The 13404-nt window shown below is 33.3% G+C and overlaps 1 protein-coding gene across 1 annotated transcript in view; it reads left to right on the forward strand.

The window, feature by feature from the left end:
* HMCN1 (hemicentin 1) overlaps nucleotides 1-13404 on the forward strand; it is a 454750-nt gene that overhangs the window by 246592 nt on the left and 194754 nt on the right. The window contains exons 26-30 of the mRNA XM_023203379.3: nucleotides 2313-2507; nucleotides 3517-3647; nucleotides 3813-3960; nucleotides 5930-6056; nucleotides 8900-9054. Coding sequence (XP_023059147.2) covers nucleotides 2313-2507; nucleotides 3517-3647; nucleotides 3813-3960; nucleotides 5930-6056; nucleotides 8900-9054 — 756 coding nt within the window. The remainder of the gene's footprint in view (nucleotides 1-2312; nucleotides 2508-3516; nucleotides 3648-3812; nucleotides 3961-5929; nucleotides 6057-8899; nucleotides 9055-13404) is intronic.

Below are 13404 nucleotides of genomic sequence, written 5' to 3' on the forward strand. Positions count from 1 at the left end.
TTTCCATTCTTTCAAACTTGCCTAGTCTCACATGTTTTCCAGGTAGTTCAGACCCTTCCTGCTACTTCTTTTTCATTCATTCTTTTTTTTTTTTTTTTTGGCAGGTTTTCTCTTTACAGTGTGATAGCTGGAGCTATTCAAAATATTCCAGATTTATCTCAACCTGGCAGAGGTATAATTAGGACTATTCCTTTGTTTGTTCTGGACACTTCTAAAAACCTCTTTTCCTAGATCTCCTCTCAACTGGTAATTCTAGGACCAGATTGTAAATTGTCACTTGGAGGCTTATTCAAGCCCTTCTTTTTCTTGAATTTCTGGGCTTTCTCTCCTACCATGTTTTCTGCCAGGAGATTGATATTATTTCTCCTCAGGGGAATATGAAAAGGACTGTCGCTTTTACCCTAACTCTGCCAAGTAGGTAATTAAGAACATCCTCTCTCAAGTGTGTATTAATCAACAGTGATTCCAAGCAGGTTTGCAGCAGTTCTGGCAAAGTCCAAGCAGTAGTCTTTCTGTAACCTCCTGAGGGCCTCCAGATGGTTAGTACCATTTGTGCCCCCACATGTGCCTTTTAGCAGTTGTTCCTGGGCAGCAGCAACTGAAGATATTCATGGCTGTCTCTGTTTCTGTGGCAAGCTTTTCAATCTCAGCAGTCGCTGTCACCAATGATTACTTTATTTTCTACCAATATTAAAAGAAAAATGTCTTTAGCAAGCTTTCCAGATACCTAAAGAATTAATAATAACTATTCCAAGAGTCACTGTGAATTAGGGAGGTGAAGCCTGGAGAGGAGGCCTTCTTTAGAAGGGGTTTAAGTTCAGGGAAGTACCATGACTGCTCACTCCCACTGGACCCGCTGGTGGCCCTGTTGCTTCTTGTTGCCCTCTGGATTCCTGACTCCCAAGCTAATTTCTTGTTTTGACTTCCCTTTTCCACCTAGAAAAATGTCTCTTCCTTACTTCCTCATTGTTACCTGGAATATAATGCTTGAATTCATTCAAAGTTACTAGACGTCTTTTTCATTATCTTTTACTTTGAATTTCATCTTGCTCATGATTGTTCTATCATATAAAAATTAAAGATAATGCAACTTCTTTCTTTTGTTTGTTCATTTACATTTTTATTAACTCAACAAATATTAATTAAGTAGTCTGATTAAAGTTCATAAAGGAATGACTGGGATGTAAGGAAATGATTACAGCCTCCCTTTTTCTTGACAACATGGACAGGCAACTGGAGTCCGTCAGTTTAACCTTTTTGTTCTCATCAGTCGACATTATACTATAAGCACAATTAAATAGGCCAATCTTTAATTTTTTTCCATAAATATAATTTTCATAGTCACTGTTTAAGCCTTTAACTCAATTTAAGTGTAGCTTCAATGACATATTCTATGTATTTCTGCTATTCTTTTATATATATCCTGGGTTATACATCCTTTAATATTTTACTATCATTTAATACAGGATTATTAACAATGTCTTCTGTAGTCATGTAATTTTTATTTAATGTGTTTTCTTCTTCTTATAGAGATAAAATAATTTTTTTTTAATGCTTAGAATAATACCTGGCAAAACGTTTGCTAAATAAATACATTGTTAGTATAGATTTAATGTTTACTTATTTCCAATATTCCTTTTGATTCTATTATGCACTCAAAGATTGTTGTATCATTATTTTTCTCCAAGAGTACATCATTTCCATTCATTCTGTTAGTCATAAATGAATCCAGGAAAGCTATTTGTCTCACTACTTTCTCAACTATCATTTCAAGAATTGAGCTATTATCCTTTATTTAACAGAATGAGATCTCCAAAAGATGCATGAACAGTAGAGTTTCCTCGTCTCTACAATATCAGGCCTTTTTAAAAAAGGGAATTATAAAACATCATGTCTCCACATCATATATACACCCTGTTTGGTTGGCAATCTTCATGTTGTATTTCTGTGACAGTGTCTTATTTTTGCTCTGTCTTTATTTCACCCTAAAACTCTCCCCACATCCAGTCCATAGGATTAATATAGTTCCTGCCCCGCCAGCAAATCACTGTGAATTCACTAGGAAAATACTTTACTTACTATCATCTGAATGTTTACATAAAAACAACTTTGTTCAAACTTGACCATAAGTCTCTTAAGACCCACTGAGATTTAGAGGCATTAACTAACATAATCTCTTCATATTTCCATAACAGGAGAAATATCTTGAAATTATTGTCATAAGAAAAACTTTATTACTCTTTGATATATTTGATATTTAATAATTTCTGATTTTGTGGTAAAATATCACAAGACTCGAATTTCTTATTTAGGTACCCCTAAACCAACCATCAAATGGTTACACAATGGTAGAGAATTGACAGGCAGAGAGCCTGGCATTTCTGTCTTGGAAGATGACACGTTGCTGGTTATTGCTTCTGTTACACCCTATGACAATGGGGAGTACATCTGTGTGGCAGTCAATGAAGCTGGAACTACAGAAAGAAAATATAACCTCAAAGTCCATGGTAAATATTGCTAAAGTCATGTAACTGACTATGTTTGCCAGTCTCCAGTTCTTAAATGTCTAAATTATTCTCTCAGTGTAGTATCATTTAATATTAATGTGAGTAGCAGTATTACCAAACAGAAATCTGGTGGTCTGATTGAATTTATTATTGGATTTAAACTTTCATGGAATTTTTTATTGTGACTTACGTCATTCAAAATTCAAATGGTAGAAAAATATACATAGTAAAAAGTCTCCTGACCCTGAGCTGAGCCATCTACTTATCCTCTATTTCGGATAAAGGAAAGTTATGTGTGTGTGTGTGTGTGTGTGTGTGTGTGTGTGTCAGAAATATTTTATGAATATACAAATACAATGTTTTATCCTCTTTTTATTTATAAAATGTACACATATAATAGAACATTATATTCACATTTTTCACCTTCTCTGTCTCATTAAACAATCTATCTTGGATTTTATTTAATGTTCCTAACTCTATAGCATCTCATTGTACATACACATTTATTTGACCTTCCTCTATTAATGATGAGCATGTAGATTATTAACCGCTGTTTTTATAAACCTTTAATGAAAATACTGTATATATGCCATTTTGCATAAGTGAAAGTGTATATATATTTCAAATTTTTATGAATATTGGTTTCTTTAGACACTGGGCAATATTCACCCTCATCAACAAAGTAGTGAGTCTCATGCTTAATTAAGACCCCGTAAGCTTATATTTTGAGTAATATGTGGAATAAAAGTATATTCTCCCTTAAGCTTATCCCAAATTTCATCCTAAATTTAAAATCTTGAAACAATAAAGTAAAAATCCAATAAGGGTTGTTATTATGAATACATTGGTCAAAACTTTTTAATTTTGTAACAAAACATATGCTTAAATATGTCTAGCTTTTCTAGCCGTCAAATATTTGAGAATTTGCTGTATAAAGGCCCTTATAAAGGAACTCTATAAATAATATTTAATATAAAACTACCTAGCTATGACTCCTCTCTTTTTGCAGTTCCTCCAGTAATTAAAGATAAAGAACAAGTTACAAATGTGTCAGTATTGTTAAATCAGCTGACCAATCTCTTTTGTGAAGTGGAAGGCACTCCATCTCCCATCATTATGTGGTATAAAGATAATGTCCAGGTAAATAGAGTCATCCAAATATGTGTAATTCCTTGCCTCTGCATCTGAAGTAAGTTGTTCAGATGTTCATTTGTTACTACTAATAAAATAAACATTCTACTTCATTTTTTAATTATGCATTTTTATTAGGATTGGAAATAACACTGACAATTTTGGCCCTTAAAGGTGACTGAAAGCAGCACTGTTCAGATTGTGAACAATGGGAAGATACTGAAGATCTTCAAAGCCACTCCAGAGGATGCAGGAAGATACTCCTGCAAAGCAATTAATATTGCAGGCACTTCTCAGAAGTACTTTAACATTGATGTGCTTGGTAAGAAATACATCCTTTTAAAAAACTACAATTCAGAGGCATTTCTTACCTAAAATAGAGCTGACTATATGAAAAAGCAAAGAGAAAAAGATAAATTGACAGAAAAAAATATAGTTTCATTCTATTATTTTTGTCCTTATTATTTGTTAACCAGAACCATATGATATAGAAATTTTGAAGGGTTTCATTATTTATAATACAGAGATGCCTTTGAATCATATATACAGTAGTATCAAATACTCAAAAGTGGTACTGCTATATTGTGTAAAATAAGAAATTATTACTCTTGTCAATTTCTCCAGTTAAGTAGGCAGGACATTCTTTGGGAAGTGGCTACAACAGGGTGATGCAGAATATATCACATTTATGCTGCGTACATCCTGAAGCTGCTAGGCTGTACCTGAACAGGAGAAGGTAGTAAATCCCTTTTCCCCTGCATTCTAATTGACTCTTGTAACTAAGTCAGTCCTGATTCTAATTAAGTAGGTAGCAGCTGTAATAAATTAGGATGTGAGACATTTTAATGGTAATCATAAATTTAAAATTTTATAATTTTAGTTTGTGAAATTATATTTGCCATTTAAGTTGACTTTGTGAAAAAACGACTTTCTCCATTTTCAGTATTTTGCTCCTTAAAATGGGCACATAATTTGTAAGTCTTGAGTAGAAGTGAGGTGGAGGAATGATACTGCATACAAATTATATTCATATACTGCTATAACATAAAAATAATTCCTCCCATTAGGCTTCTCAAAGCCTGAAATTTTTCTTTCCACAAAATCACCATTATTATATTTTAGTATAAGTTATAAAAACAAATTAAGAAATCATTGTTATCATGAGTCTTATTGACATTATTTCTCCTGGTACTCATCTGCTCCCTTGACTTAATTCCATCTGTGTGCTGATGACTCCCAAATGTTTATCTCCAGTTCAGACTTCTTCCCTGAGCCTAGGGATAGATAGCTTATTTTCTCCATAGTATTGTGACTTGAATATCTTAGTTTTATATCAAACAAAAGGGTCCCAGTGAAAGCCAGTTCCAGTTGCCTTCAAGATCCCCATTTTAGGGACTGATACCTCCATCCACTGACTTGCTTATTCCAAAACCTCCAGGTTCTCACTACTACCTTCTCCCCAACATTTCAAATCTATATATTTCCTGTTATGTCTACTTCCTAATTCTTTGGTGATCTATGTCTTTTCATCCTTCTGTGAAAGTCTATCATCATTCATGAGCTGAATTAATGTAATAAGCTAAGGGCTCACCTGAATCCACTTTTTGCTACTGTAATTCATTCTTTACTTAGGAGCATGTGGTCTTAAAACACAAAAATGATTACACCCCACTACTCCCCTACTGAAATCCTTTAGTGGCTGGTCATTTTTCTGAGGATGAAGACCAAAATCTTTAACATGGAGTGAAGGGGGATGACTAGACAGAGAAGTATCCAAAAGCTCTTTAATAAGCTTGATAAACTCAAGAATAAAAACTAGCACATTATTTTTCATGTTATATTGCATACCAAATTTACCATCTTAGTTGTTTAAAAGACAAAGGTAATATATTTCAAATAGCACAACAGTATATGTAGAATTTGAACATTATAAGAGTGATGTTAATTGTCATTCATTATCCAAAATGTATCGCAGTAGCAAAGTACATTATATAAGCATCACTGATCACTTACATTCTAAACTACTTTTGCATATGAGTTTAATACACCCAAAAATGAATCCTATACTATCATAATTCTTGCAGGTAATTGTCTTGCTAGCAAATATTTTATAAATATGTTTCTATATTTAAATTTATCATTTGGGTACACAGAAATGATATGAAAAAGTATTATTGTGTGGTATTTTATGTTTGACATTAAGATCTTGTTGAAATACTATAGAAATCATTGACTGCTTTCTAACCCCATGCTAAGTAACAGAGTTTCATAATACACTGTCTTTGTTCAAGTTCCACCCACCATAATAGGTACCAACTTCCCAAATGAAGTCTCAGTTGTCCTCAACCATGATGTAGCCCTTGAATGCCAGGTCAAAGGCACTCCCTTTCCTGATATTCATTGGTTCAAAGATGGCAAGTGAGTATCTTTTCTGTATTTGTTGCAAGGGTTCAATTGATAGGAAAAAGATGTATAAAAATGCATGTGGATTTTCTCCCTCTTAATTATTTTATTACATAGAATATTATTAAATGAGCATACAGGAAAAACAATATTGCTCAAAAAATAGTCTAAAAGTCTTGTAATATTTTTCATTCTTATGGATTCAAAGCTCCCTATAAATGTTGGGAATTCATTTTAGAAACATAGAGAAACTCAAATTTAATATACACTAAATATCCTCTGTCTAAAGGCTAACAGTGAAAAATACAAGATCCAAATGTGAGATGATTTTCTCTTTACTTGGAATTTACTTATTAAAAAGGAAAATGTTTTTATGACAGTGAGATGAATACTAAGCTAGTTCTGTGTATGGGCAAAAAGGAACTACAGATGTTTCTCCAACTCCAGATCTCAAGGGCTGCTGAGGTGTGCCTACATAGAAGTGGCTGCAGTGGTCTATATTGGTTGTGAGAATTTATTTCTCAAATGGTGGTTACAGTTTATGTTTTACAGTTTCTGGGAGCAGATATCTAAGGCCTAAGTAGAAAATAGTCAAGATTTTTGGTATATAAAATAAAAGATTGTATTCAAGCTTTTTATAAATCACTAATAAATACAAACAGCAACAGAGAAAATATATGGAGGATATGAACAGACAAAATATACTAAGGCAATAAACATATTAAAAGATACCATCAATAATTTAATGAATAATAAAATTTTGTTATTTACAAGTCATATAGGCAAAAAAGTAAAGGTTTGAAATTATCAAGTGTTGACTAGAGTATGGGAAATCAAGATATAGTGCTCTGACAGGGAGGATGTAAATTAGTACCTTAAAAGGCAACTTGTTGATATCTATTAAAATTTGATGCACATACACTGTGATGCAGTATCCCGGAGATGGAAGTAATCATGCATATTCACAGAGAGGCTTGTATATTGATATTCACTGCGACACTGTGATGGCAAAAAAGTGAAAGCTGGCTAAAACCCAACATTGGGAGAATAGGTAGATACTTTATGGCATAATCATATTATAGAACACTGTGCATCAATTAAAAATAGTAAGATCAAGCTATATGTACCAAAAATATCTCCATACCTGTTGTAGGGTGAAAGAAAAGCAGAACACTAACCTGATACCTTTGATATATTAAAACTTTAGATATCTTTGGGAGTATATTTATAAACATTTTTGTTTATAAATGTTTATAAATAATTTTAATTGTTTAAATTGTTTATAAATGTAAAACAAAAACAAAAATGTTTATAATTTTGTTAAAAACAAAAATATTCATAAATGTAAAAAATGTGGAAGAATACAAATCAAACTGATAAAGAGAAGAAGTCTTGAAAGCAGACTCACATTAGGGGTCATAGACCAAGGAGAATTTTTCTCATCATAATGCTTGTTTGTTTAAAATTTTTTGTTACTTGCACAATTAACAATCAATAAAAGTTTCAAAGTTACTTAAATTCGAGTAGCATATTATCAAGTATTTCTTTAAAGGCTTAAAATGTGGCCAGGTGAGGTGACTTATGCCTGTAATCCCAGCACTTTGGGAGGCTGAGGCAGGTGTATCACCTGAGGTCAGGAGTTTGAGACCAGCCTGACAAACATGGTGAAACCCCGTCTCTACTAAAAATACAAAAATTAGCTGGGTGTGGTGGCGGGCGCCTGTAATCCTAACTACTTGGGAGGATAAGGCAGGAGAATTGCTTGAACCCAGGAGGTAGAGGTTACAGTGAGCCAAGCTAGCTCTATAGAACTCCAGCCTGGGCGACAAGAGCGAGACTTCGTCTCAAAGAAAAAAAAAAAAAAAAATTAAAATGCACTAAATAAAGGTACTTTATTCTCTTAACTTTTGAGAGCTATATACAAAGTTTCATACTAAGAAATAATGAAATATACTACCATAGGAAGTGAAATGTTTGTCATTTAATTTTGTAGTCTTACTAGTGTCTTATGAATATGGCAATGCATTTAATTATTCATTATGTGGCTAAGTCGTTGCAACTTCTAAAAAACTAGCTATGGATATTCCTGAAAAAGACTGATGGACTTCAAAGGTATGAGTCTTAGGATATCATAGACTTTAACAACCAAATTTTAAAATAAATCTTCTGCCAATTACATAAACTGAGCATTTTGTAGTGTTCAGCAAATGACTCTGTATAGTAGAAAAAGACTTCCTTGACAACCATATACGAGCTTCTTTTGACATAAATATCTTTCAATATTTATAATTATGTAAGCATTTGTATTTATTACAATACTTATTTTTAGAGAAGTTGGCATGATTATTGCCTCTAGTAAAAATAACCATTCATGATATTGTGAATACTCTTCCAGATATTACAATGATATTATTTAAAAATAATATTATTTGGTCCAAAGTTCCTATATGTAATGTTTAAAGCTCTTAATTATTCTTTTCCAGATAATGTTAGAAATTTTAGCTGTGCAAACCAAAAAATAAAATTAAAAAAACTAAAAAATGAATAAGAATGGGTGAATGAATAAAACAAATAATGACACTACTGGATTTCTATTAATAGTGTTAAATAATTTAAGTTTGAAATGGAGAAACTTTTCATCTCAAGGAGATATTTATGATTATCTAACTTCCATTAGAAAAGTGTTTTAAAACTTTCATTCTTCTGAACAGGAGTGTTAATCATATCATTTTATTTTTTAAATGAACTTTCACTTGTATTTTTAACTTGTACTAATGGTTTTTGTTGTGATAAATAAGAAATATGGAAAACTGAAAATAGACCCATGGAATAATAAAATAAAATTTTATTTTTTCTAGGCCTTTATTTTTGGGTGATCCTAATGTTGAACTTCTAGACAGAGGACAAGTCTTACATTTGAAGAATGCACGGAGAAGTGACAAAGGGCGCTACCAATGTACTGTGTCTAATGCAGCTGGCAAACAAGCCAAGGATATAAAACTAACTATCTATAGTAAGTGTGATTTTCTTATGCTTTTTATTGTCAGCTCTCATTTTAAGTTGAAAAGCAGGGTTTACTCTACTGGTAACTACTCTCTTGCTTAATACTGAATAATTTGGAATACTACATACTTCAAGAGAAGAAGGAGCCTATCTTCATGGGTTTTAAAAGGCTAGAATATTGGATCAAATTTTAATGCCTTTTTAAATTAAATATGGATTTCTTCAAAGGGTCTAGTGATTTTTATATAATCTCACTTAAAGAGAGCAAGAATTTCCTAATCGGTTAGCATATACACAAACCAAATGTCTGCATCTTTGAAAGGAACAGAACAAACTTCAAAACGTATAGAAATTTACGAAATAGAACGAAGTTGATGATATGCAGACAATTCAATTATTCTATTTTAATTCCATCATGGCCTTTATCCTGACCATGTGATTATCTTTTAAATGCCTTATATGTTTGTGCTACTATTTTCTCCCGGCTATGGCCCTACCAAATATATATAGCTCTTTTTTTCCCTAACATTATCAGCCTCTTCTGAGGAATGTGATTGCCAAATTCATTTTAATTTTTACCCATGGAGCCAGAGGTAGGCACATGAATATTGCTTCTAGCACAAAGATTTATATAATAGAAAGGAATAGAACTCAATAGACCTGTAGTGCTCACTGCACTGTCTTCTGTCTTTCCATGGTGTATGATGCTCAAGGAAAGTTCAGACACCTCTTAGAATGTCACCTTCTCGTAGGATCTTCCTAATTAAAAGCAGTCACCTACTTACTCTCTTGTTTTCACAGTACACATCACTATCTGATATTTGATAAGCAATCAAATTCTAGGTTTATTTACTTATCTTAATTCTAGGTTTATTTACTTATGATCTATTTCTTTCCCAGGAATTTAAACTTGATAAGAGCAGGCTTTTGTTTTGCATGCTCCCTACTTTAATGTCTGATACATAGCAAGTCTCAAGAAGTATTTGCTAAATGAATGAATGGTCTAGTGTTATGCTGTCTAATATGGTAGCCACGAGCCACATGAGGGTATTGAGTGCTTGAAGTGTGGCTAGTCCAAACTAAGATGCACTGTTATAAAATACACACCAGATATCAAAAGCTTAATATGAAAAATGTAATATATCTAATTAACAACTTTACATTGATTATATCCAAAATGATATTTTGGATATATTGGGCAAAGTAAAATGTATTATTAAAATTAATTTCCTCTGTTTCTTTCCATATTTTTTAATGTGGCTATTAAAAAATTTAAAATTACATATGTGAGTTTGCATTGTATTTCTATTGGACAACACTGATTGAGTAATTAATAAGAGCTTGTGTTGAGGCCCAACCACTGCCACTGACTAGCTTTGTGACTGTGGATAAATTTCCTAAACCCTCTGGGCTTCAGTTTTCTCAGTCTTAAAATGGGGATAATAATAGCAACTCTGCAGTAGTATTATTGTGAAGATCAAATGCTAGATACTTTACATGGATTATTGAGCTTATAGTAAGAATCCAATAAATGTTATTCATTTATCATTACCTAATTAGTGATTGCATCTTCTTAAAACTTAATGTAGATATAGAATCTATCTTGATTTCTATATAATTTAATTGCTTTCCAAATCTACCTTTTTAAATGTTACTGTCTTCATGCAAAGTTCAAATAGCTTTCTTGAATCAAAGAAATTATATTTAATGCAGGCTTTTAAATCATTTATATCTATAAATAAAAGCCTTTGGAAGAAATTAGTCATGAAAAGACATGTTCTCTAAAAAAGAGTAACATTGCTGAAAGATTAACTATACAAGCATCCAAGTTAAACAGAAGTGCTATTGGTACCATTGGCTTCCCACCAGAGCCAGGCATTTAAACAATAGGTGCAGTATTTTTCCCAAGCTGTTGAGTAGTCCTCTCTGCCCTATTGTATTTTTGCCAGGATCTGTGATGAATACATTTTGGTGATTCAGTAAGGCTCTTATTTCCACGTGACTTGCGTTCTTTCATTTCAGATCCTCCTGTTCACTCTGTATGATGCCCCCAGGCACCCAGAAAAGTGGGCTCTATAATGATTAAACCTTCTGGAATTGTCTGAGATAAAAGGCATTATAATATAGCAAAGTTTTGAGTATTATAATTCAGGAAATAGTGCCATTTCCTCCTTATCAATGCTCACCTGCATCTCTTAAGTTTAAATTTATTTCACTTCTGAAAATGTTTTTGTTCTTAAAATGGAAAAAAAAAGTAAAATAGGTATCATGCTTTGGCTAACTGTGAAGAATATGTATATAGACTTCAGATTGAGAGTGTGTTTTATACTACAGTTGATTCATTCCTTTTCCTTACTTACACACTGATATGAGAATGAAGCAGGTGTGTTGATACACTTGCAAGGTATAAATGAACATTGTGCCTGAATAAGGGAAGAAACTGAGACAAAATACAAGAAAAAAATAAAACAGATGGGAGAAAAAAAGAAAAAGAAGAATGTCAAAGAGGGAAAAAAGTAAATGAAGTTTTTTGGTTTTTTTTTTAATACTTTAAGTTCTGGGGTACATGTGCACATTGTGCAGGTTTGTTACATATGTATACATGTGCCATGTTGGTGTGCTGCACCCATTAACTCGTCATTTACATTAGGTATATCTCCTAATGCTATCCCTCCCCCCCGATCTCCTCCCTACAATAGGACCCGGTGTGTGAAGTTTGCCTTCCTGTGTCCAAGTGATCTCATTGTTCAGTTTCCACCTATGACTGAGAACAGGCAGTATTTGGTTTTCTGTTTTTGCGATAGTTTGCTGAGTGTGATGGTTTCCAGCTGCATCCATGTCCCTACAAAGGACACGAACTCATCATTTTTTATGGCTGCATAGTATTCCATGGTGTATATGTGCCATATTTGCTTAATCCAGTCTGTCACTGATGGACATTTGGGTTGATTCCCAGACTTGGCTAATGTGAAAACATACGTGTGCATGTGTCTTTATAGAGGCATGACTTATAATTCTTTGGGTGTATCCCCAGTAATAGGATGGCTGGGTCAAGTGGTATTTCTACTTCTAGATCCTTGAGGAATCACCACACTGTTTTCCACAATGGTTGAACTAGTTTACAGTCCCACCAACAGTGTAAAAGTGTTCCTATTTCTCCACATCCTCTCCAGCACCTGTTGTTTCCTGATTTTTTTAATGATAGCCATTCTAACTGGTGTGAAATGGTATGACATTGTGGTTTTGACTTGCATTTCTCTGATGGCCAGTGATAATGAGCATTTTTTTCATGTGTCTGTTGACTGTATGAATGTCTTCTTTTGAAGTGTTTGTTCATATACTTTGCCCACTTTTTGATGGGGTTTTTTGTTTTTTTCTTGTAAATTTGATTGAATTCTTTATAGATTCTGGATATTAGCCCTTTGTCAGATGAGTAGTTTGCAAAAATTTAAATTTTCTCCCATTCTCTAGGTTTCCTGTTCACTCTGATGGTAGTTTCTTTTGCTGTGCAGAAGCTCTTTAGTTTAATTAGATCCCATTTGTCAATTTTGGCTTTTGCTGCTATTGCTTTTGGTGTTTTGCACATGAAGTCCTTGCCTATGCCTATGTCCTGAATGGTATAACCTAGGTTTTCTTCTAGGGTTTTTATGGTTTTGGCTGTAACATTTAAGTCTCTAATCTATCTTGAATTAATTTTCGTATAAGGAGTAAGGAAAGGATCCAGTTTCAACTTTCTACTAGCCAATGTAGAAATGGCTAGCCAATTTTCCCAGCACCATTGATTAAATAGGGAATCCTTTCCCCATTTCTTGTTTTTCTCAGGTTTGTCAAAGATCAGATGGCTGTAGATGTGTAGTATTATTTCTGAGGGCTCTGTTCTGTTCCATTGGTCTATATCTCTGTTTTGGTACCAGTACCATGCTTTTTTGGTTACTGTAGCCTTGTAGTATAGTTTGAAGTCAGGTAGCATGATGCCTCCAGCTTTGTTCTTTTGGCTTAGGACTGTCTTGGCAATGCAGGGTCTTTTTTGGTTTCATATGAACTTTAAAGCAGTTTTTTCCAATTCTGTGAAGAAAGTCATTGGTAGCTTAATGGGGATGGCATTGAATCTATAAATTACCTCGGCCAGTATGGCCATTTTCGCAATATTGATTCTTCCTATCCATGAGCATGGAATGTTCTTCCATTTGTTTGTGTTCTCTTTTATTTCACTGAGCAGTGGTTTGTAGTTCTCCTTGAAGAGGTCCTTTACATCCCTTGTAAGTGGGATTCCTAGGTATTTTATTCTCTTTGAAGCTATTGTGAATGGGAGTTCATTCATGATTTGGCTCTTTGTTTCTCTGTTACTGGTGTATAAGAA

This window comes from Piliocolobus tephrosceles, chromosome 1 (assembly GCF_002776525.5).
Source record: "Piliocolobus tephrosceles isolate RC106 chromosome 1, ASM277652v3, whole genome shotgun sequence".
NCBI classification, from domain to species: domain Eukaryota; kingdom Metazoa; phylum Chordata; class Mammalia; order Primates; family Cercopithecidae; genus Piliocolobus; species Piliocolobus tephrosceles.